This window comes from Numenius arquata, chromosome 6 (assembly GCF_964106895.1).
Source record: "Numenius arquata chromosome 6, bNumArq3.hap1.1, whole genome shotgun sequence".
Classification (NCBI taxonomy): domain Eukaryota; kingdom Metazoa; phylum Chordata; class Aves; order Charadriiformes; family Scolopacidae; genus Numenius; species Numenius arquata.
Window position 1 is genome coordinate 28,649,208 of NC_133581.1, and position 25,866 is coordinate 28,675,073.

The 25,866-nt window shown below is 39.4% G+C and overlaps 1 protein-coding gene across 2 annotated transcripts in view; it reads right to left on the minus strand.

Annotated features, from left to right (window-relative positions):
- ANO5 (anoctamin 5) overlaps positions 1-25,866 on the minus strand; it is a 59,321-nt gene that overhangs the window by 32,393 nt on the left and 1,062 nt on the right. The window contains exons 2-6 of one of the 2 annotated variants that reach the window (XM_074150002.1): positions 20,600-20,637; positions 11,641-11,711; positions 5,910-5,957; positions 1,382-1,426; positions 79-192 (exon numbers count right to left, since the gene is read on the minus strand). In XM_074150002.1, the coding sequence (XP_074006103.1) occupies positions 79-192; positions 1,382-1,426; positions 5,910-5,957; positions 11,641-11,711; positions 20,600-20,637 (316 nt within the window). The remainder of the gene's footprint in view (positions 1-78; positions 193-1,381; positions 1,427-5,909; positions 5,958-11,640; positions 11,712-20,599; positions 20,638-25,866) is intronic. The other variant, XM_074150003.1, reaches the window with a different exon arrangement.

Consider the following 25,866-nt stretch of genomic DNA (forward strand, 5'->3'; position numbering starts at 1 on the left):
GTGATTTGAAAGGCTTAGTAGTTGATATTCAGATTATGATAGGTAAGAATTAAGAGGACCTCAAAAAGATAAACTTACCAACTTTTTTTCCCATTCCTTATTAAGATCATCCACATAGGAGAGGACAAAATCAATTCTCCTGACACCATCCCTGAAGAAAATAGAATCTTTGCTTTGATGTCTTTTATCAATCTGTGGAAGATATAGGCATATGATTAAAAAAACCCAAATATTGCTGTTGCTCTAAAATATAACAGAAGACAAAGAAGTTCCCCAAATTGCCTCATTTCTTCAGTTTCTTCATATTTGAAGATATACTTGTGCAAGTTTTAACAAGGGCTATATCCAGTTAAAATAACTTCCAAATTAACTGCTTATATACATGAACACTACACGTAAATAACTGGTACGTGAAGAATAAATATATGTTAGTGAAGCAATACCTGTGAACAATGCTACCATTTATTCTTTCACAGTCTTTACAGTGTGTCATAAATTATCATGACAAGTGCTATTTGACATCATGATTTTTTTTCTGCAGTTAGTCAAACGCCACTCTACACAGAAGCCAGCTAGGGCACAGCTCATTGATTTGAAGCAGGCAGCAAGAAGTAAATTCCATGCATTTTCTTCTACATAACACAACTCACTAAACCGAGCACCACAAAGAAATATGTCCCAGCAATGAGTACATATGAAAATGCACACAAATGATACAGGGGTTACATTTCAAAATTAAGTATTTACTTTCTTGGGGGGAAAAAAAAAAAAATCTAATAAAATGTATCAATGCGACAGGGTAATTAGTATTCTAATTGATCTATTAAAGGTCATATTTTCATTTATCAGCATGCCAGAATGTCATAATAAAAACATTAATCTTTTTCACTGATTAGGCGACAACAATTAATGTTAAGCAAATAAAGACTATTACTTTACTCTTCTAGAAATGTTAACATAATACTAGGTAATATTATTTATTATCATATCAATATGTAGCTCTCCCAATATTGTTTACAAGACAAGAGGTTCCTACAGTGAAGTACTGTCTGTAGAAGCCAATGCTCTGGTCTAAATTTAACTCTATGCTAAGGGAGGTTGGTGGTGTCTTTTTTAACTGCACCCATCAGCAAAACTGTTTTTTTTTGTAGGACTGGATTGGGTTTTCATTTTTTTAGAGTAGGAACAAAAAAAAATAATTCAGAGGGATATGTCTCTGTCTTCTCTCTCTTAAGCCATGCAAGGATGCACGTGAAAAATATTCTCGGAGAACTCTGTAACCGTGAACCTTGCTCCCAGTTAACAACAGGCACCACACAGTGAAGCATGTTATTACTGCAGCCATCCAAGCCACTTGCAATATCATTCATCACTGTTTTACCCTGAGACGTTGCTTCAGGAACAGATTATATCTCCTTCCTCTCTGCTGGAATAACCAACAAGCAGTTAGCAAACCCGCTGTTCTCTCCAAGACCCAAACCAACCCCCCCTTCAAGCACATACCCCCCAAACTAGAGACAGTGAGAAATCTGTGTCCTTAAGAAAGCCAGGAAAAGCCTCCAACTATTAGAAAAACACAAGCACCCACAAACATTATGACTATAATGTCTTTTTTATTAAAGGCAAAGCTGTGCTGGCTTCCATTTTGATAATAAGCTCAGGTATTTTTAAATAATATTTACTTCAGAACAGAGCCCCTGCCAAATTCTTTGGGTAGCAGAGTTATAATTAGATTATTCCATACAACTGAAGTAATACTTTATCTTTAGTGCCATCAAAGTTTGCTCATTTTCTAAGATATAGCAGAATCTTGCTCAGTCATTAAAGGTCTGACTAGCAATTTAAGAAGATGCAGTAGTCATCGTTGGATCTGCTTTGGGTAGGGTAATACTCATCACTTCGCTCTCCTCTGTACATAGGATTATTCATCATGGATAGTGACAGGCCTACTTATTAAACCTATAAATTATTCCTTTCCATTTTGCTGCACTTGGATTTCACAAGAAGAACAAGATCAGTCTTGCATATTCATGCAGTTCTGTGCAGAAATGTGCACTTACAGGTTTCAAATATATAAAATGTTACTCATTTGCATTGGTTGCATCAGTGAATCATAAAACATTATGGATTAGTACACCTTATTTCTTAACAGCTCTTTCCAGAACTATATTCAAATTAATTGATCTTAGACAACCTGCAGTTATTAAATGAAGTCACACCTCATCAGAGCAGATATTCTATAACCTGTACCTTCTGGAATACAAGTAACCAAATTAAAACTTCCCAAGGCAGCAAAGATAGCAAGCAGAAGCTTTTGAATAATTGGATTCCCACTGAGGAATTACAGAAGAGATGGAGCCCCGAGGCGCATGGTGGAAACTCAAAAGGCAACAGCCACAAGTTGCAACAAGGGAAATTCCTACGGGATGGGAGGGTGTGGTTGAGCAGGAACAGGTACAACAGGTTGCCCAGAGAGACTGCATAATCTCCATCCTCAGAGATCAGACAGCTTGACCAAGCAAGGCCATTACTGAGCAACCTGATCCAAGTCTGAAGTCGGCCTTGTCTTGAGTAGGAGGTTGGCCAAGGAGACCTCTGGAGGTCCTTTCCAATCCAAGTCACTATATGATTCCATGAAATGGTGTTACCACAAGCGTTTAGCATTTACCAGTGCTTTCAGAAGTTGTATAAATCCATCAGTTACAAAGCAAGTTTACGAAAAACTACATGTTCAAAAACAAATACTACCTTCCTATTTTCCTGTAGTAACGTTCCATTTTTAGTAGTCCAATTATCTCTGTAAGAAGTAGGTGATTTCATAGCCTGCGGACAGATCTGCTAACTGAACGCTGTAACGGTCTATCATAAAGAGCTAAATTTTCCTGTGGCTACATAAGTGCAAACTTAGTGGCTTCATACAGAATTATATTAATATTCCTAATTGTTAATATTCCATAATTGTTATCTTCTGTCTCGACATCTAGATCAGGATATTGTATTGTGTTGCACCGAACAACCCTCTAAGTACCTGAACTTGGAATCCTCATGTTAGACACGAACTAAAACTCCGCAGTAGGAAACCCTGACTCAAATAGGAGAGAGTTACAGGAAAGACCAAGAGTCAGTATCGAAAACAAAGCACAGCTCAAGATGAAATAAGGCTCTAACACCCCACGTTCAGTTCTGCCCAAACTGGTTTGGGTAAAGCGTGTAAACGCTGGCTGGTGGTAGCACGCTGTATTCAAACCCAGCAAAACTCTCCCACGCTGCTGAATACTTGAATGAGCAAACCTTGGCCACCTCGCTCCCACAGGTGGCTCCGAGAGGCTTCTCCAGGGCCAAAACAAGCAAGCCAGTCACCGCAAAGAGGAGATGGGAAAGCCAGCTGCTGGATGTGGCATCAACTGCTAAAAACTAACAGAAAGTGCTTCAAAGCAAGGACTTTGGATTGAAGCTGAAGAGACCGCGGTACACATTTCTGTGGCCCTGCTCTCCCACCAAAGCACACAGAGACCTGACCTCGGGCAGCACAATCAGCTAGCCTTCAGTGGCCTAATGATATCACGGTGCCCGAGAAGCAAATATATTTTGCAGATTATACCCGAATGATTTAATCCTGTATATTTTCACAGGACTCAGAGGGATTTCTATTTCTGGTCATCCACATAGGAGGAAATTTATGTCCTTACGGGCCACTTAGCACAGCTCTCTCCTTGCAGGCACCGGAGCTTCCTCCAAATGCATCTTGCTAGTACATATCCTAGCCCTCTCCACATCCATACCTCAAAGACGGAGGAACCTGGCTTACAGCAATGCTTTTCAGATTAATATTCAGTCAGAAAACTGCAAGTTCCTTAGGGGCCTGCATTCAGAAACACCCTTCCCAAATTCAGTTTCCCAGAGTTCAAGCGTCCAACCTCACAGACCTGGGACTGAGGTTCAGACCTCAGTGGCCTTCACCTTCTGCTTTTTGTACCTCAGAGTGGGAAGATGGTTTAGAGCAGCAATTTCAGTAACAAAGCAGTAACCAACACTATCCTGAGATAGAGGAACCCCGTACATTAGCTTCATTAAGAGTTATAGCACAGTGAAGAACCTCTGGCTATGAGTAATGGGTATTCTCAGAAGTTACGTCAACAACACGATCCCCACCAGCACAGGTAGGAGTTATATTATCATAATCCTACATCAGCAGACAAAAAGTTGCCTGAAATTACAAAACAAAATTGATTTGCAACATTCTTCTTACTTACAAGATACAGTCTACAAACCAAGTATTTGTTTTATTTACTGCATACCTTTGATAAGCATACAGGCAAATTAGTTTTTATCACAGACAATGTAATAAACCAGAATAAATAGATTACAAAGCAATTATTTAACTTCTGAATTAACAATCCACTGCAGAAAAATTTTCAGAATATAGAAATGGACAAAAAAATAAGGGTTTGAAAGCGGAATCAAAATATAAGAAAATCCTCCATAATTACATGGGTAGAAAACATTCAATGGCTTAAAAACAAAATTATCACCCTCACTTAGATCCCCAGTTCACACTGAATATTTATATATCCCACTTTTCACAGAATTAAACATGCTTACAGCTGTAGGAGAAACAGGCTGATTAAAGTGCCACTGTGCTAAAAATAACCATTTGATAAAATTTATTTCCTAAAGCAGAAAGCTCCTGGAAATGCATTTCCACAACATACAAAAATATACAGGCACCCCCTACTGAAAATCAAAATGGCAAATTCCTGGTTTACGCACAGTAAATTCCGTTCCCGTTATACCAGAGATCACCTTTGCATGAAGCTCTCTTCAATATCCTTCCTTGGAGGAATCCACGCAATTGAAATCTACTTACCCACTTCAAAGAAGTGTGTTAACAACACTTTTCACGCCACACATTCTCATTTCCAGTTATGCTTCATGCAGGCTACAAAGCTACACATGAAACCATAACCCTTCCCATTCAAAGAAACACAAAACTGCATGTAGTTCTTGTAGCTAAAACTTGCAAGCTACTTTTTGCACCATTATCACACTTGTGTTTCCATTTTGAACCACATTAAAATCTGAAAGCTTGAAAACATGCATTTCAAAGCAGTTTAAGACACCAAGATGTTTGCACTGAAATTGAAATGCGCAGAAAAAGTCTCTCTGGATAAAAGAGCACATTAAACAAGAACACAACAAAGGAAAATAAAAAAATATGCTGAGAGCATATGTGTTAATGTAAGACACCAGAGCCCAAGGTAAGCAAGCAGACAGTTTTAATACACCTCAGCATGTACTTCATCAATTATCTTAAATGAGTTTTGTAATTTTTTTTTCTCCATAAAAGAATAATGGTTAAGTTTTCTGATTTTTTTGATAATTAATACAATTATCTTGTCTGTGAATTTCGGTAAGAGGATATTTTAAGCCTTTCCTTATTATTTACTACAATAAGAAAAAAAAAGGCAACACTTTTCAAACAGTGTCAGTGTTTGTTTCTTGCTCTTTAAAACATTTTAAAGTATCATGCTGACTCAGAGAGCCCACCAGATTATTATGATAAAAAGGAATCCCACATTTGTTAATAACACCATAGTCAGAATATATCCTATATCCCATCAAACCAAAACAATGATAAAAAAGCAAACTTTCCAGTTTACTCCACCAAGACTTAACTTTTCAATTTTGTCTATTATCCTTTTGATTTGCATGAATTTATTATTTAAGCCATCACTAGGAATAAACTCAAAAACCACATTCATATTTACGCACCAGAAAAACAATTCTTCTTGGAAGGATGGCTTCCTTGAAACTGGAAAATTTTTCTGGTGAGGGACGTTTTGGCATACGGTAATAGAAGACGCCACACAAATTCATGCAAGGCAGCATGAATATTGCTTACTGCTTACCACTTGATGTTCAGGGATGAGTAAAGTAGTCTCAGTGCTGTTTAGGCCCTGCCAGTGGCATCACGGGAAAAACATAATGTTGTTAGCGATGATGCAAAGGATGCTTTAACATAAAAGGCTATTTCAGAAGAAACAGTGCAGCTTCTGGTTGTAAGTTGCTGAAAGGCTATTCTGAGGGACAGCTGGATTTTCAGTCTAGATAGTCAAAATTTAAACAAACCTCTGCTTCCTCAGATGAGCTAGGTCTCTAGCCTAAGCCGCGGACTTTTACACGGCCCATATCGATTTTTGGATATTAATAACTTTTAGTAAAAGCTACACAGTATTCCTCAGCATTTCCCTTATAAAAAAGGAAGTGTAAACAACTTGGCACAGATTTCTGTTTACAGGCTGATATAGAACAACTTTTAACAGTACTTTTTATTATTTTAATAGCAAAGACAGAAAATGTACGTAGCATAGAAGGCTGCACCTGCGTTCAGAACAAATGTGACATTCCTTACTTAGCTATTTTTTCAATACAAGCTGAAATTACACCATGTGAACTGAAGGAAAACAAACGCCAGGACATAAAACTTTAATCTCATAGTGTAGACAAGGCAAATTGGCATCAGTAATTGCAGTTGTTACGCCTAATGAGACTAGTGAGGGCTTCCCAGCTTCCAGTTCTGATCCATGCCTGGTGAGGCTCTACCCTGATTTTAATTGTACAAGATCTGGGTGCTCATTACTTTCCTGTATGTGGGCCTAGAGGGTGCTGCAACGTCTTCTGGCCTGACCCTACACAGGGGTGACGGGAACACCAACAGCAAAGGACCCTGCAGAGCACAGTTATCCTCCAAAGACACATCCATGGGCTTGGATGAGCACAGGATTTTTGAGATCAGGCTTTGCTACTGGAATGGTTTGCAATACCTAAGCTGTTTCTCAATATCTAATTCTGTTAGTCAATTATTTCTCCCACTGTTCTTTTGTTTCGCTACTGAAAGCGAAACACAAGTTAAAATAGTGCAACCAAGTAGGGTGAGCGCATTATGAAAATGACAGTTCTCTGTGGAATTAAATTAACTTTCAACAGAAGCAGAATGCTAACTTCATTTCATTATTGTATCATCATCTGTTGTTTTAGAGTCGTAATATCTCAAAAAGTGTATGTCCCAAAATTCAATTTTCATAAAGTACTATGACTTTTGAAATTAGAAATGAATATTTTTTCACTTTTATTACCATTTTACTTGAGAGAAACCACACAGGTCCGTTCCTATAATTCTGTGAAACAAACATGCTAGTTTTTTTCCTGTTTACACCGCAAGTAATACATACACACATCATCACATTCCTTCTTAATGATGCCATCTCTGAGTATTTCTTATCTATTTAAGATAAAAATGCCCTTTTCAGAATTCAGTCAAATAAACAGAGAAAGATCGACCTGGTTCTTGGCAAGGAATCCACATGGGAAACAGTGCAAATATAAATAGCCGCACTGTGCTCTTACCCTAAGATAGTCTGAACTGGGTTTAGAAGTCTAATCCTCACGTCACTGGTGCTGCTGGAAAAACCTGCACTATCTGTAGAGAGCTAAGGGCTGAGGCCCTTAAATGGAAAGTTTTTCTCCACTTATACACTGAAATTATCTGCCGTTTAAAGTACTGTATGAATTTGACATCAATGAAAGCGCAGCCTTGCTTTTCCTTGCTGCTCTGTGGCTCCTGACCTCTCCACTGCACCCTCCCCCCCAACTCCAAGCTGGCCCCCTTCCATCTGCTCTCCATCCTGTCCTCCTCCCACCCACAGCTTCCCACCTCCTCCACGATTAGATGTAAATAGAGGTTTTACCCACCCACCGGCCCTCATACTCTGCTCACGCTGCTCCGCTCCGAGATAAAATTTTAGTAAGTTTAGTGAAACAGTGAATTGTGGGATGAAGACCCAGAGCTGGCAGAGTCCAGCTGCTCAAATCCCTTCGCACGTTCCCGTGCCTTTTGTGAAAGGCCTTCCTGGTAAACTGGGGAAATTACTCTGCTCTCAGTACAACTGCCTGAAATTAATTAGCTCAAGTCATGGGGGTTAAGTGTTATAAAACTGCTGACAGTCAACACACCTTTTCCTGCACGTTAAAAATGTAAGAACTCTTCCAGGGAGACACCACTTTTTCATTATACGCCAAAGCCTACGTACAGCACAAAGGTGCTCCAATCTTGATACCGCATGACCCCACAAACAAGAACCAACCAGTGCTTTCAGAAACGCTCAAACAGTCCAACTGTGTTGTGATGAAAACCAAGACTAAAGAAGGTTGGCAGTGGTGGCAGCAGTGTTGGGCTGGTTCTTCATACTTTGAAATCCACTCTCATAAATCTTTAATGCTCGCTCTCACGTGTTCTCTCTCTCTCTCCCCAAAATATTTCTCAGATTGTGTTTTGTAGTTAAACTTGAAAGAAGCCTTTTTGTATTTGCTTCTAGATTTTGAAACCGATTTGGTCTGTCTTCACAATACTAATAAAGGTATTTTGTTTCTCCCTACTTGAAACCCTACTACTGAAAAAGTGAGCAAGCATGAAAAGTAACGTACATTGTGATGGTGTTTCTTCAGAAAAAAAAAAAAGAAACAATTCATTTGGAACACCTGCAGCACCTGCTGCTTTCCAAAAAAAATAATCTATGTGTCATACCCCTAATTTTGGTAAAATACATTGCTTTAATACATTTGATGGAGCTCTGCCAATTTACTTCTGCTAACCTGTTTTAAGTAAAGACTGCTTGTTCTCAGGTTCTCTCATGATCAAATCACAATATGGAAAAATCCTGATTAGTAGGAATTTTTAGTGAGCATTTCATTGGTGTGAAATTAACGGGAAAGGCGAAAATTTCATATATAAGTGTGCAAAGTTAATACCTGCCTTCACACAGCTAGAACAGGGCACAATCCTGCAGATTTACTCAGGGAGTAGTGCAACCACTTGCCTTTTATGAGGGTGAGAAACCCAGGGTCCACATACATGCAAAGTAAACATTTTAAGTGACTTTGTACTACTTAGTTGGAATAGCAGACAGACAAACAGTCCTCGGTATACACCTCGTACAGATATCAATAAACGACAAACTAGTTAGTGATTTAGTCTTCCATAAAATCTGTACTAATTTTACAATTATCCCACTTGAAAGTTCTAAAATTGTACTATCAGGAAATTTAATACAAATTCAATTTTTTTAACCTTTATCCCAATCTTGAATTATTTATCTGACCTTCTTCCCTCTTAAGAATATGAACTCTATTTTGTCAGTTGGTCTCATCCTCATTTAATTTGCAACTTGAACAACTAATGCTAATCACGGCACAGAGATGTACCGTGCTATCAAAACAGAATTGTGCCATTATGTATTTTTCTAGCTCTCACTTTGCATAAATATAAAGCACAGAGGAAAAACAGACTCTCGGGTTTTATTTCATTCAATTTCCAATTTGTTTGAAAGGACTTTCAGAGCCATTTATGTATTTCTTGAAACAGGAACTCCATAAAGACTGATTCAGGTAGATTATACCCAGAGACTCAATTAGGACAGTTGCTTATCCCTAACAGAAGCAGCTGTCTGTGAATTATTGGTTTAACAACAACATAATTTGAAGCAGTTCCCACTGCAGCACCTATTTGAACATATCCCTATAATATGCTTATTTTTTTTCCTCTCCAGTCTGCTCTTTGCTGAAAGCATCTTGTTGCCTCCCTGCATGACAAAGCATCTAGAAATGATGCATGCTAGAAGGCTTCTAATAGGAAAAGCTGTTGAATTCCAAGGGATCCTGTTTCTCTTGTCTTTGTGAGAGATTAAGAAGCAAAAAAATAAGGAGGCTCAACAAGAAGCAGATAAAAGAAAAAACCAGGATAAAAGTAGGGAAGAAGCAGTGGATTCAAGCAAAAATGCAAAATCATAAGGAAGGACCAAATGCACCGTTAATTAGAGACACGATTGCTTGCTGAGTCCTGGACTTCATCCGACTTTTGTACGTATGTTGGCAGGCTTCACTACAGACTACTTTTCACCTTCATTTTTGTTTTACTTGCATCATTCTTTATGTACAAATCACGTATTCCTTTACAGATTACAAAAGAAAAAAGAAAGCCACTGAATTACAGATAGGTAATGTTTTCTGCTCTCCATATTTGAATCTAGACTTCTTTTTCTGTCCTCCTCTGTTGGTAAAATCAACAATAAGGATATAGCTTTTTCTCCCTACTGCTGAGCAGAAGCATACTGTTATTGTATGTTATGTTTCTTCTCCTTCAAAAGAAAAGACAGCCCAAACATAATGAAATTGTGACCTGAATGTAAGCTCATGTAACTCTTTCCCAATGGTCTTTTTATGAATGAATTCTACTTCTGTTTTAAAATTACCTGACTTAAATTGTTTTAAGACTTCCAAGTGCTCATACTGTCCAATTGCAGGAACAAAGTTAAATACATTGTTAAGTAACAGGAAAATTACCAACCATCTACTCAGAGACACTCAGAAGGAACTCAGAATCAGCCTCAGACTCTGATGCTTATCATGGTGTGATGATTCATACGCTAAAATTTGAAATCATATCTGCCCAGGGTTCAGTGAAGTATTTGATACGGCTCTTAACAGAAAATTTTCCTGGAGAAAGAAATTACAACTCCTACAACAGATTGAGAAAGTAGCAGGGAGAACATACTAACAACTTTTAAGATGGAACTGGTAGATTTATGAAAACATTTAGATGTCATGGTTTCATATGCTAGCAAAATAAAGATCTGTGTTATCTAGGAAGCACTTCCAAGTTCTCTCTTCACAGGGCCGTCTCCAAATTTTCCTCTTAGAGGTAGGTGAGGACACGTTTTACTCTTAAGACGTTCTGCAGAACAGCTAGGGTTCTTCAGCACATAATTCAACGGATGTCATTTCTGATGAATGCTCGTGGCCAGTATGAGACTCTACTTTGACAGAGCAACTACTTCTTTTCCTATCTAAAACTCTTCCTATCTTCCTCTAAGCACATAATAACCATAACAAAGAAATCAGACAATAGAAATTAAAACAAAATACCAATTTTAAGAATGCATATTTTCTATGTTATTCTTAAATCTATTTCTTAACTGAATAGTAACCACACACTGCTATTTAAGATATTGTGTACTGTACATATTAAAAAATGAGGTACTGTGAAAAAATGAAGAGAGCCAATGATGATTTTCGTATTGCACACGTTGCAAGGAAGAGGTTTCCTTGTAACTCAAATCTTTATTTTCTTTCTCATAAATCTTGCTGCACTGTCAAAAAGTTCCTAGAGCACAGGAAATCAAGAGTGCCTTGATTTCCCTATTAAGCCAGCAATACAATATGCAGCATAAAACAAAGTGTTGGGTTTGTGCAGAAGCATTATGTTTTTCCAATTGCCAAAACACTCTCTTGTGATTCTGTTTTCAAGATTGATATTGGAAACGCTGTTAGGCCCATACTGTCTTCTACTGCTACTGTGTTGCAGCACTAACACGTAGAAATCTCTTATAACACTCAATGAGTAGCAGTGTTACTTTTGTGGTTTTGCTCCTTCAGAACACTAAAGGAAGAAAATGTTCACATGGATAAGAAAGAGGTATGAGATAATCTAAAAGAAATATTATTTTCAAAACTAATTCTTTCACAGCAACTACTCCTCTTTCTTCCTACCACTAGTACGTTAACACCATCGGTATTGTGCCTTACCTCGGAGCTGCTTGGGGCTTCTGATGCTGTGGTTGAAATGGTTTCACATAGAGGTCCATTGCTTTCTTCCCCTAAGAAACATTGAAAGAATGATTCAACCAAATGCATTCCTTATCTTAAAGTGTGATTGTATCTGAAAATGAAGTGAACCTTGAAGGCATGGAACTATGAACAAGCAAAAGCTGGAAAATAATATTCAGCTACATAAAATCTTCAAGAATGGTTCTCTGAAGGGTTAGACACAATATACTCTTACAGACTGAATATATTGTGGTTCTACCTGGTTGGAACATTGAAGTCACAGCAATACATTTTTAAATGTGGCAAACAAAAATCTGTCATCATCACATATTTGATGAGATAAAACTCCTCTTGTCTCAAATGTCTGATAGGTGACTGTCTATGAAAGTCTCACACCTGGAGCTTTGCTGCCTCAGTTATGAAAGTTCAATTATCTCTGGAGTTGCTTGCTAGAAATTAAATTATATCTTTTTGTTGCAAAGGGATTAATGGTGCATAACCGCAGGATTAGAGATGCCCACATAAGGTAGATATGATGGCAGGATCAGGAATAGTAATATCATTAAATTAACATATTAAATAACCAAGCTTCTTGTTGTTAAAAAAAAAAACAAAACACAACAAAAACCAAAACTAACAAAAATCCCCCGCTTCGTTTTAAGAACAGTACTGAACTTGAACGCAACTATGCTGCAAATATAGTCAGTCCACCAAGGACACTGTTACTTAAATGTTAGCATTATAGGGAAAAATCACATTGAATATCTTTAGATCCCTAAACCATACTGAGAAGTTTGCTGGGTTTGTGGCTCTGAACATACTCTGTCAATAATTGCCTCCGGAGAGCAATTCAGAGCCCATAAGCAAGGCTCCTGGCTCCAAAAAGTTTTCGTAAACAACCATCTCTCTGCTGATTAGAGGGACAGACCAGTCTCCTAAATCAGGCATCTAAATAAATCTACCACCAATGTAAAAGCATAAGCAGTTTTGAAAACAGCTCACCACAACTTAGAGCAGGCATCTGATGAAGTTGCCTCTTTCTTCCAAAAAAAGGATTAACCATACTCCTTTTCTCCATCAAACAGCCAACGAAGTATTGAAAGAAAAACAGTAGAGGAAACAAAATGCTCTCAAGCTGTGTTTAAGTTCACTTACAGAAAATGGTCTCTGTAATTTATAACTGTACGTATGATGTGATGAGAAACTGGGCAATAGTATATAATAGTATATAACACATAATGAAGAGGTTTCTGAATGCTGAGACATTCAAAGTTGTTGCATGCCATTTTGCTAAAGCAAACTATGCCTGCAAAATCTGTGTTAGTTGATGTAATTTGAACACTTGTTTTATTTATGCACCTGTAAAAAGAGGCGTGCATCTGCTGATACAAGTTGGGAGACCAGCGTTAAGTCATCTCTAAACAGTTAGCGTGGAAATAAACAATTTGGGATCATTGTGCCTACCCAAATATACTAAAAAAGGTAGAGGGACTACGCTGTAAGACAGACCAGCAAACACAGAAAAGGTTTACAGGAACAGCTTCAGCACGGAAAACTGAATTCACTTCACCTCCCAACACAGCACAAGCGTTCAACATGTACGAGAAACAGATGGCACGTAATGGGAGAATATTATAATAAGAACACAGGAATCTTGACTCAAAAAACCCAACTATCACAATACTCAGATTAACTTACTTGAGAAATTGCTTCTGCAAGGATATTCCTAAACAGAAGGTCTACCTCCATACAGGGCTGCCCAGGACAGCAGACCACTGCTCCATGGAAGAAAGGGATCCTCACCATCACGCTCTGCTGCCTGCTCTTCCTACAGCCCTGGGGAGCAGGTGGCTGCTGAAGCTTTGGCCAAAGGTAGCCAGCCCAGGAGCAGAAAGCCCAAAGATTTGGTCGCACAACCCTCTACGGCAGGAGCAGCCTGGCACCTCATCCCTGGAGCAGTAACATTCAATTTGCCTGTGCTGCTGAGAGGACTCGAACCATTTCCACGGCCTACAACAACAGCCTTGGTGTTTGGTTTTTCTGGATTTCCTTTCTGAGTTGTGAAAGTTTAACATCAGGAACAAGCACGATTCGGGTTTCTACATTTTAAATGCTCTCCCAGTATCATAGCGGATTACTTAGGCAACCTGTGGATGGAAATCCTCTTGGTATCTCTGATCCAGGGGAGTAAAACTGAATAACCCTAGTGCAGCACACAAGAAGGCAAAAAGAGAATGGAAAACATGTATTAACCGAGAAGTACAACACACTTAATACAGCCACTCCTTGAAAAACACATAAACATTTCTTACACTAAGCATTGTAAGAAATGCATGTCAAAGGCACGTAGGAAGGTATAAAGGAGCTGCAACCCAGGACTGCGACAAGCACCAGGAATGGAGACACCCAGTTAGCTCTTAACCAAGAGAGCTGCCCACAGATAGCTAAAAATTGACTTGTAAATCCCATTGCAAAAAGCTTGGCTCATATGTGATATCAATGACTCATATAAAGTGAAGTCTGATTTCCAAGAGGCTCTCAGAAGAATGAAAAAAGAAGGACAGAAGACGCACACAAAAGGGACGAAGGCGTAAGGCTGGTTAGTACAATACCTTCTGACCGTGATGGCTTGAACTTGGTGAGAATCGCAATGTCATCTTTAAAAGGAAAAAACACTTCAGTAAGAACCAGGAGTACAATCCACATTTAACATGAACCCATTTAATAATTCTCCGCTGTCCTTTACAATATGGCCACTGTATCTAATAAATGAATAAGCCCTGGGAAGCAGAGACTGCGACAAAAGCACGGAGCAGGTTCCTCTTGAAACACCAACATTCACCTTTTTTGTCCAGGCACCTTATTCGACAACACAAACAAGGATGCCCCTTTCCTGTGCCAGCAGCAGGGAGGACCATAATAGTTTCTGCTAGCCAAGAAAACACCATTAAAATTCTGCAAGAAATTACAATTTCATATCTTAAGATGGGAGTAAACCAATCATATTCTGATAAAACCACCACATTTAAGGGAATGGCCTTATTCTTCAACACTACATGCTCTACTGTACATAAAGAGATCTAAGAACTCCTGCACACCAAGAAGAACTAATGAGGACATCTACTAAGTATAAGTGGCCCTTCGATACAAAATATGTTTGTACAAATTACAGTCACTCCTTGCGAATTTTTTGTTCAAAATTAATCCCAGAACCACACTATGACTATCGGAGCACATTAAAATTGTTTTAAACATATATAATTCTAGTATTTATTCAAATCGGCACCCTTTTATGGGCATGCACGTACCCCAGAAATACCTCTTTCCAAATGTAACCTTATAGTTCTGCACACAGCTATTTGCAACTCCTTAAACACGCGTGTCTTGGGAGTTTGCACATTCTTGGAAATAAGTAAGCTTCACGTGGCCTATAATTTTGCAATATTAACATACGCTGTCCCAAATTACACTCTACCACAAGGCAACCAACCTACTTACAAACTTTCGGTATGCCACCCCTAAGAACTACAGACCCTTTCTATTTCCATTACAGATCCAGAGGATCAGATCAACAGTAACCCAAAACAGCTCACAGAAATCAACATTCAGAACTGACGACTGGGGAACACAATCAAGACTGATTTCACCTCTTAAAGTGTAAGTAGTTTACCCCACAAAAAAAAGGTACTTTTATTAGTGCAATCTTATGATGTCTGTAACTAGCGTGAAAAATGGCTCCTTGTGTAATGAAATGATTACAATACAATAGTTTAACTTTGTTCACACTGCATTACTTTCTTTTTCTACATAGCAAAACTGCCATTTTATGAAAAAATAAAAGGAATTTAATTCCACATCTGGACCTAATGGTTAAAAGAAGTGGTTAAATATGATTAGTATTTCAGGAATCACAAAGTTATCCTTCAACACTTTCCAATTCATTCCATGATGAAAGATAGAAACCCTCTAATGGTCTAGACGCCAACATGCTCACAGTGGTACAGAGACGCTACTGTATCTGCAATTTACACAATTGTCACATGTTTAGGATTATACAAACAGATGGGAGACCACAGGCATGGCTTACTTACCCCTTATACGACAGCATGACAGAACGTGGAAAATTCTCTTTGACAACTAGAATGGTAATACAGGCTTTATAGAATTAAAAATGGAAGTCACCTGCATAAAAACAAGCAGCTCAAAATAAATTCTGTTTATTTTGACAAGTGCTGTTTAATTTCATTTATAAAACCTCATAAAACACGAATAAGCATATTCAGTGCTGTCACAAAAAAAGTAAGGATGCCTTTGTAAATCAAGGCTCCCCCTAGCCTCCTGTTTTCTGATAGCTGGGGTGAGGGAAGCAGCACGGCTCAATGACACCACAGGACCTGCCATGTATCCCTCTGCACCAAAAATGAGCTGTACGTTCTCTGGGAGAAGTGCAAGCCATCACAGGTCATGTCCTGGTCCAGCTGTGCCTCGACTAGGCAAATAAAAGGTCCAGGACATAAGCCCAACCACAGGACTGCTCACTCAACTCCATTATTAGCGCACACTGTGGAACGGTTTTTCGCTTCTAGCTCTCCCAGACAGAGAAGAAACACACTCTGAAGGACACCACAGGCCAAGTTCTGGTCTTTGGAGAAGTCTGTCCAGCTTGGGGAAGAAGAGATTTTAGCTGTATGGACATGGCTGGACTGTGCTACTTGTACTTGAAGGCCAATGAAGAATCCTTGGCTTTTTTAATTACTAGGACAGGCATAGCCTGGGATGCTCTAGCATCTTTAACAGTACCTAACCAGCAATCTCCCTAGAAGAAGATGATCTATGTCATTTCAGGATCCTTAGCTAAGCTGGGGTCTGCCGGCAGATGGGAAGAAGAAAAGCTTGGCCGATGACACTGCACTCAAGGTACAGCTGGGCACGGAGCAGCTGGTGGGTAGACCCTGCAGTGTGGCACAGCTCAGAGCAACTCTGCATCACAAAACAGAGCAAGAGAAGGTACCCAAGTTTTCCTTTCTTTCAACTTCCATCATCCTGATTCATCTGCGCCAAGTAGAGCTCTCTGTAGATGTCTTTTCTGAACCCAAGTGGCAGCTGAATAAATATTTTTAGGGGTCAAAATTTTCATTTTGCTACTAAAACTAGAGCATCATCTGCACTTGCACACTTAAGACCTCTGACAGAGCTATTCCAAAGGCAAAGTCAGATCCAGGATTCTCATGCAGATGCTGAAAAACTGTTTATTGTTTAGCAGCAGTAAGACTATTACTGCTGGTACTGCTATTACTTTCAGTATTGTTTACAAAATACTGCTTCCATTTATTTCCACGATTTTCTTAGACACAGTAACAGCATCCCTGTCTGTCAACAAAAACAAGCAGGTAAAACTAACTCTCAGACCTGTCATACTGTCCCACATATGTCTGATGCCTTTGGCATATCAGTTTACACACATACATATCCCTTGAGCAAATTTTTGATAGTCCAGGTAAAATGAAAACAAAACAAACTAAACTTACACGGCAGTTGTTACAAAATAGCTACTTTGCACTATGAAGAAACTTCCTAATATTCCTAGGTTTTATTTCTAGATATCTTGAAGTTACCATGTTAATAAAGCTCTGCCATTATTCAATAACCTGGCCTGCCTGACAGAAAAGAGAGTTAAATTTAAAACATAATTATTTATCACTAAATCAATACACTGTTTACAGTACTGTGTCCTTTGCTCCCAAAAGACATCCGTGAGATTCCTGCTGTAGTGGAATCTATTCTGACCAATTTCCATCTTTGATAAGGAGTCTGATTCAGCACTGAGTCACTAACAAAAATGCTTACTGAACAATAACCTCTCCACAGTAAGATCACTCCTTCCAAGTAAGCTTCATGATGAGTATTGTAAGCTCTTCCATATCTAAGAAAAATACGTCTTTAAAATGACTTAATAACTAAATTTATGCATATGTTGGCCATATCCTCCCAGAGCTGGATGACTGGGTTGCCAAGGGGAACTGAGGACCCACCTAGTACGCTGGCTCCTGAGCAAGTAAAATAAGCGTTATTACTTCATCTGGCATCATCTGAAGAGTAATAACTGCACTGCTGAACCAAAAATTCCATCTCAAAATTACACTTGAAGTGGTGGTTTATGCACATTCAGAGCTGCTCCTAAAAATTTAAAACTATTCCTGAACAAAGAAACCATTAAGTTCTCAGTAAATCCAAGAAAATTTATTGGGAACATTTTAAAAGAACTTTACGACTCCCTTAAAAAAAAAAAGAAAAAAAAAAGATTACATTCAAGTATAGTCTGCTTCGCAGACATATCAATTTCCAGAATGTGTTTTATTATTAAAAAACCAATTCCAGAGAAAAGGTATTTATCAATAAAGTAAAAGAAAAGGCAACAGTATTTTATATAGCCAGAAATATACAGAAGATAAATCTGTTCCTAACAATTAGAAAAATCTCATTCAGCATTTGGAAAAGACACAAAGTCCTCAGTTCTAATCTCTAATACAGTACAAGGGTATTTTAAATCAGAACGGAGGTTTACTCTGAGCTGCCTTCATTTTAAAGAACCATAAGACATCCTGTTTGATTAAAAGGCACTGGGTTAAAAAAAAAAAAGAAGGAAAAAATAAGGTTGTGTAAATCTGTTTTTAGCAAAAAGCCACAAGCATAGTGTTGTAATACAGAACTTGAATGGCATTTTAACGTGGTTAAGGCAGTAACCATTACTGCATTGTACATACCAGCATAAACAAGACTTAAAGCGGACTGTGAGCACTGAAGCTAGCACTTATACTTTTCAGGTATCATCATTTTGCAGAATGACAAACAAAAAATGATTAATAGGTTTAAATGCAATTAAGAAAAAAGAAGGCCCAGACCAGTGATAGCTGGATAAAATCAGGTATTTTAAAATTGTGCAGCATTTAGGTGCATGTTAAGTAAAGGGGAATAGGATGGCAAATAAACCTCAGAAGAGCAGGGTGGTGAAATACCAGACTGCAGAAGTCCAGACAACTCACGAAGCACTCCGGCTGTGCTTTTTGGCATGTGGACTAATTAGATGTGCAGGGCCAGAGTTCATCGGCACAATCTGATGCAGACAAACAGCTTGGGCAGTGGCCTTGCACGTATGTGAAAGTGCCAGGTGCTCTCACATCTCCTTCAAGATCAGACGAAGAAAGGGAAGTGGTGTATTGCTTCTCATCACAGCCTGAGGGAATTACAAGCCCTTCACAAAGTGTTAGGTACAGACTTGCTTTCCCAGTGTTAACCCGGGGCACACTTAAAATCTTATGGAATAATTCACTAAAGCATTTTTCCAACTTCCACTGAAATCACCGATGTAACCCTGAAGCAACAAAATCTCTGGTTTCTTTCAGCATTTGCAATACACAAATTTTCAACAGTAGTGGAGGGCCCAATATATTATTCATTCTATGGACACACAGCACATTCCCACCCTTGTATGAGATCTTCTATAGATACTGTAAGAGAAAAGTGATACATGAACAGGGAGCTAATGATGGGGAAACAGTGAAAAAATGGTGGGAAGAGGATTAGCGTAAACTGGGAACACATATAACTTGTACTTTTGAGAAAGTAAAAAGCAACATATAAAAAATTACACCTCAAATTTACTGTCCTCTGGCAGCATGACTCAGTTTCATGCTACCAAGACATTTAATTTCAGATGGGCAATTTCATGTGCAATTCTTTGTTCTTTATGGTCCTCATGCTCTACCTAGTTCAATACTATTTTGGTTATGCTTCCAATGAAACGTGTCACTAGGAATTTTGCTAGTGTATTCACCAAGTATTTAATTTTTTCATATTAAACAACATAAAGATATACTAGTATAGAGAGACTTTTTACAAACAAATCCCATCTTTTTTTTTTTTTTTCTGAAGTATGCGTTTGCAAGGCTTTTTCTGCCCAAATTATTTTCAAGACAATGGAATAACTCTGGAAGTCACATACTGACCCCAGAGAGAAACAGCTCCTATCAATCAAGAAAATGAGCAGGGCACTGAACCATGGCTCCCATCACTTAAGAGTTTTTTATGGAAGCACCAGTAAATTAACAGGACTGAAGTATGTACTAAAAGGCATCCAACTTGCCCACGGCCTCAGAACCACGTCTGATAGTCATTACTCGTTAGCACGGTATATTTCTAGCACACCATAAATTGTCCAAACATAGGCTCTCTGATTTCTTACCTGATAGTTAAGAAAACCCCTTTGAATAACAAACCACAGGGCCCTTTCTAATTTTGGGCTAGTACAGAAAATTAAAGGCCAGCCGTCTGCATCACGAGCCCTACCCACGTGGTTTGCTGGGCTTCTACTATCTGGCCAAAGGCCTCACATTTCACATTTACCCTTGGAAGCCTGCTAAAGAAGACAAAGGGATCACTTGGGATTTCCACTTATAAAACTGCACTCCACTCAAAGATACTCTCACTTCCTAAAACAACAACGTTTGGAACTTCACCACCTCTACTGCTCCTCACCGAGAACGAGTGGAGAATGGTTCTGAAAGTACCAAAAGACCCAGGCAAACCAGACAAGATGAAATAATAAGGTACTTATACTGTTATGTGTAAAGGAGTAAACCATGCGCACTGGAAAAAAAGTTTGATTTGAAACAGTAGTCTAGAATGAAGTTTTTAACGCAAGTAACATCAAACGTTGGTCTATTCTTAATTTATTCTTAATGGACAGATCTGTAACAGGCTACTACATTACCAATGAAAAAAAAAAAAAAAAGTAGTCGTAAATCCCATAACCCATTAATCCACAGAATCGTAGAACAGTTTGGGTTGGGACTTTTAAAGGTCATTTAGCCCAACCTCCCCTGAATAAGCAAGGACATCTTCCACCAGATCAGATTGCTCAGACCCCATCTAACTTGACCTTGAATGTTTCCAGGGATGGGGCATCTACCACCTCTCTGGGCAACCTGGGCCAGTGTTTTACCACTCTCAGCGTAACACATTTCTTCCTTATATCTAGTCTAAATCTTCTCTCTTTTAGTTTAAAGCCATTACCCCTTGTCCTATCGCAACAGGCCCTGCTAAAAAGTTTGTCCCCATCTTTCTTGTAAGCCCCCTCCAGGTACTGGAAGGTGCTATAAGGTCTCCCCAGAGCCTTCTTTTCTCCTGGCCAAACAACCACAACTCTCTCAGCCTGTCCTCACAGAAGAGGTGCTCCAGCCCTCTGATCATCTTTGTGGCCCTCTGCTGGATTCCTCCAACAGGTCCAAGTTGAGATCTCCAAGTCTGGATGCAGTACTCCAGGTGGGGTCTCACCAGGGCAGAGTAGAGGAGCAGAATCACCTCCCTCACCTTGCTGGCCATGCTTCTTTTGACGCAGTCCAGGATGTAGCTTGGTTTCTGGGCTGCGAGTGCACATTGCTGGCTCATGTCCAGCTTTTAATCCACCAGAAGCTCTAACAGGATCTATTGAAAATTCCAGATAACAAATGTGTAAACAAAACCCAAGACAATTTCTCTCCTCATTTCTTGGGCACAACTAAAGTAGAAGCCCTACATTAGCAGAAGCAAATGATGGAAACAGGGGCTAGAGAGAGCAATGAAGGCAGGCCTACAGTGTGTGAGAATAAATGCTAGTTCTGCCTTGATGTGGTGGAAAGAGCAATCCAAATTTATGCATGCATGTATTCTGAATGCACAGAAATAGATTCAGAAGCCTTCACTGGATTACTGCAATATGAGTACTGCAGGTATGGAATAAAGGTATTTTCTCAGCTGTTCCGGAAAACCACACTTACACATAGATTTTCATGTTACACCCCTCAACATACCACGAGATGGTTAAATTAGATACTGCATTACGTTACATTAAGACAGATAATTATTGCTTACAGTGCATGTCAGCGCAGTTGCACAAGACGTGTAGTTTCAAGCATCGGTTCAGGTGTCTTGCCTTATTCTGCAACTTTTTATCAGTTGCAGCCAACTAGTCTGCCAGCACGCCTTTTGGTGGCATGCATCGGAGCAAAGCAATGAACAGCGTTAAGTTTAACAGCTGTAGGTTCTCGCAGGAGGCCCTTCAAAGAAAACCACGCATCGCTATAGTGTAATGCAAGTAACCAAGTCCCAACCTCCAATCAACTCCTCCCCAAACAATATTCTGTAAATAATTCCTGACATATTATTCAGCTTCCCGCAGAGAGCCGACACCTCAAGATCTCTCCATATCTACATTATAATTGCAAGTACTATCCCTAGCAATATGGCACAAGGATCTTCCTTCCCCTTTCTGCATTTATACATATGCGCACGTGAAAAGCTACTACCACATACCGTGAAATTACTGCTAGATAACGAAGCACAACCTGGCGACCACATTGCTCTTCAGTTCAACCCCCAGATAACAATAAAAAACTAGTGGAAAAGTTCACTGGGTTATTACCTTGCCACTTAACATCTAATACAGCAACTCTTGACGCATTTTTACATTACCTATACCTTCTTAATTACATGTGTATATTAGAGGACTGTACCTCTCCTCTGTGTGTATTTACGACTCATTCATTAGTTTACAGATACTAAATATGAAGACAATGAATGGGCTTTTTTTAACAAAGTATCTGGCAACAGTTCTCAGCATAATTTTCAAAGCACATTTTCAGTAGTGCCCTTATATCTTATCCTAGTTTTTCCTTGCATCAAAGTAATCATTAATCATTTGCAGATAGCTGTTAAAGTGCCCTTCTTGTTTATGATAAAATTATCTCCTTTCTGTAGACTTTTCCAAAGTGCAAACACTCACATTTGAACACAGCTTTCAGTTCTCAGCACGTGCTGTTAATGCACCTGCTAAATAAAAGCTTGAAAAGCAAAGTAACTTTGAATTTTGCTTGCAAATTGAGAAGAACTAGTTACAAAAACCTTCCAGGGTGCAACATCATATTTACAGTGCAATTTCATTAACCAGCAAAGACTGGAAAGTTTCCAGCTGCAGTTATACTTTCAAAATTTTGAATTTTACACAGATCAAAAGCCAAATTTTTATTTAAAAAAAAAAACAGAAAGAAAGGGAAAGTAAACCCCTATGTGCTGGAAACCTGCCTTTCCATTAGTCCTATAGTCCTTTAGCACCTAGAATGGGACATCCCACCAGACAGTACCTCAGCTAGAAACTGCCTGGGAGGGAAACCCTGAGAGAACATCCCTCTGCCTTACGCTGCAGTACAGTTTCAGTTCCTTTCTTAGCGTCTATTTGGCATTCCCAGCCCAGAACCTCTGCCCGCAGCTGGAACCCAGCCCTTCCTCCAGGAACCTGTGCGAGGGAGGATCAGCTGCAGAGCATTTCCTTGCATTTTCCCAGCAAAAAGGTGAAGCTGCGGATCCATTATTAAATAGAGGTTAAACAGCATTCATCAGCGCTGGGCGGGACGGTCGCTCAGTTCTTGACCCAAGGGAGTTCAGCAATATTGCCCAGCTCTCCCAAGCGTGGCCTGAACTTCCCACATAATTGCTACTGGGTTGACGAGGTATGCCAGGGACTCTTAATCCCTCCTCGGGAGCTGCCCTGCTTTGCCACTCACCAGGTTGCAGAGAGAGGGTATAACAGTGACTTTAACATCATGCACAGGGTCCTTATCTAAAAGAGAAGTGTTATAAATCTCAGTCTCCAGTTCAAGGGCATTTTTTTTTTATTTTTATTTTTTAAACTGACACAATCTCTGAGTAAAATCCATATTTAACAGCTGTGGTGGAATGGACTTGATGTTTTCATTTTCTCATTAAAAGCACCGCAGCACGTATACAAAAAAACCTATGTGAGGTGATACTATGCAAGCTGCTGGGATCAGTTCCCAAAAGCAGGCTTTCCTACTACAAACTGGAGTTTTCCGTTAAAAGGAGGTTTACCTTCCAATAATCAACCTGTATTTACACTGTGCCCCCGCAGTGACGCATCGCAGCCGGTAAAGAAATTCCACTTAGGAACTGCACGTTGCTTGGGCTAAGGGAGTATCTTCTCCCCTACCTTTTATATTCTGAACTATGTTTAAATTTCTCAGAGCTTTCATTTCATTACCTAGGAATAATCTTTAAAAAAAAAAGCTTCCACGTTAAGAAACCCTCCGCTTCAGCCCTGTGGGAACATGATATCCCATTCAGCGTTTCCACAAATAGATCAGAAATTACTACATACATTTCTCCGGTAATTAAAGACAAATGTAGTTTGGAACAGAAGCCTGCATTTTATGTTACTAGTATGAATCATAACCATTCTGATTAAGTAAGTGAAGTATCATTCTATTAAATGACAGCAGTATTTGGTCCTGAATGCTGAGGCACGTCGTGCCACCAGCCTTCCTGATGTTTTGCTGCCTTTCTCAGAGGGAAGATGAGCAAGGTGACAACCAACCTAAGCAAACATTTGAATTTACATCAGTCTTAGAGCATTTTGAGTTCAAAACACACTCCTGGAAGTTTTGAAAAAGGAGCCATGCATATACAGGCAGCGTATTTCAAATCATGGCATGGAGCCAATTACAAGTTTCCAGAAGATCCACAGTCTTGGGGATATATCCCACAACACAGCTAGTGTAGCCTTAACATTTCATGCTGGAAAAATAACGCTGAACGACAGCGTAGACATAAAGAAATATTCCCAACACACCGTGGTCTTCTTCCTCCAATATTTACATTCCAATTTTGCAGGTTCACTTGTCTTAGTTTTCAATATTTGAGGTAAACGCCACACAGCTTCCAACTGAAAGCAAAATCACGCACACGAAAATGAAATTTATTACCTCACGCGGGTGTAATTCAACAGGAAGCCAGAAAGCTTCCTTCAAGGTAGAAGTTTTGGCGCACGGTCTCCGAGCGCAGACTCTGCAAGCTAAACTTTCCGCTGCTGGTAGTAGCTTCTCACCCTCACAACCTGTTCTTCAGCATTCAGGTTTAATGAAATGCAGTAGTAAACCGGAATTAAATACACATCTTGAAGGAAAGTAAGTCACAGACGTTTTTTTCTTCTGCCTCCTTCTTACTGACTCACACAGCCCCTGCTTCTGCACGTCAGGCATTTATAGCTGGGAGCCTCCTTAAGAGGCTATCTTCTCCTTAAAAGCATAAAGTAGATGTTTAGATCTTCGAGAAGTCCTAGCGGCAACATATGCATACTGTTAACTTTTCTAATCCATAATTTAAGGAAGATTTTTTTTTTAACCTTGAGAGATTTTTGGATAACAAATAAACTTCAAGAAGTCTACTCACTTTACCCCACATTCCATTTGTTTCTGTTTGAGAAAAGTGGTTGATTAAAAAAAAATGAATTGAACTGGTGCAAGATTCTGCGTGCACGGTTATGTGCTGCTGTATGGTAAATCCTACTAAATCATCCTCATTCACTGAGACCCCTCAAATCTCCTTATGTTTGATGTTTATGAGTATAAAACACCCTCAAGACGCTCATGGGAAAGCTGAATGCTGTGGAATTAAGTGCACAAAGCTGGCTTCCAACATCAGTCCCTAAATGGTTATCTCCCATTTTGTAAATATTTTTTAGTCTCAAGCTACTTCAGAAGAACAACCACTGGTTAGAACAGCTCGGTCCTGAGCACTTTTCATTGCCCGCAGGCAGTGGGACAGGCAATGACTCAGGCCTCCCCACAAGCCTTTGGAAGTGCTTTGCCGGCCAAGAGTCTGGGACACCCATCTGCTCGGGTTCCGGGCAAACCTGCCAGCTCCACCGGGCTCGCACAGAGAGGGCAAATCTTTGTCTGACACTTTGCTGCGGACGCCTGCCTCGCTGCAGGTGGTCACCGCTCCTTGCTGTCAAAAGCGGCTTCTTTTCGGATAATTTTCATAGTCATTAGCTGTTGTCATAGCTCCCTGAAACAAGATTGTCAAATATTTTGAAAAAAATCATGATTTTACACTAGTATTTAAAGTTATATATTTTTCTAAGAGAGACAGCGTACTCACGCTGCGAGGGAAAACACACAACCCAAGCAGCCAACTCGGCAGCTTAGTGATTCTTTCCTGCATTAGGATCTTCACTTCTAGGACTGATGCCCAAGCGTGATTCCCATATAGAATTTTTCCTAGGTCCCCATTTTTCTTTTCAAGTATCTCAGAATCTTTCTGAAAGCATCAAAGTACTATCTTACATCTGACTGTTGATTCGCGTTGCCAGGTGAG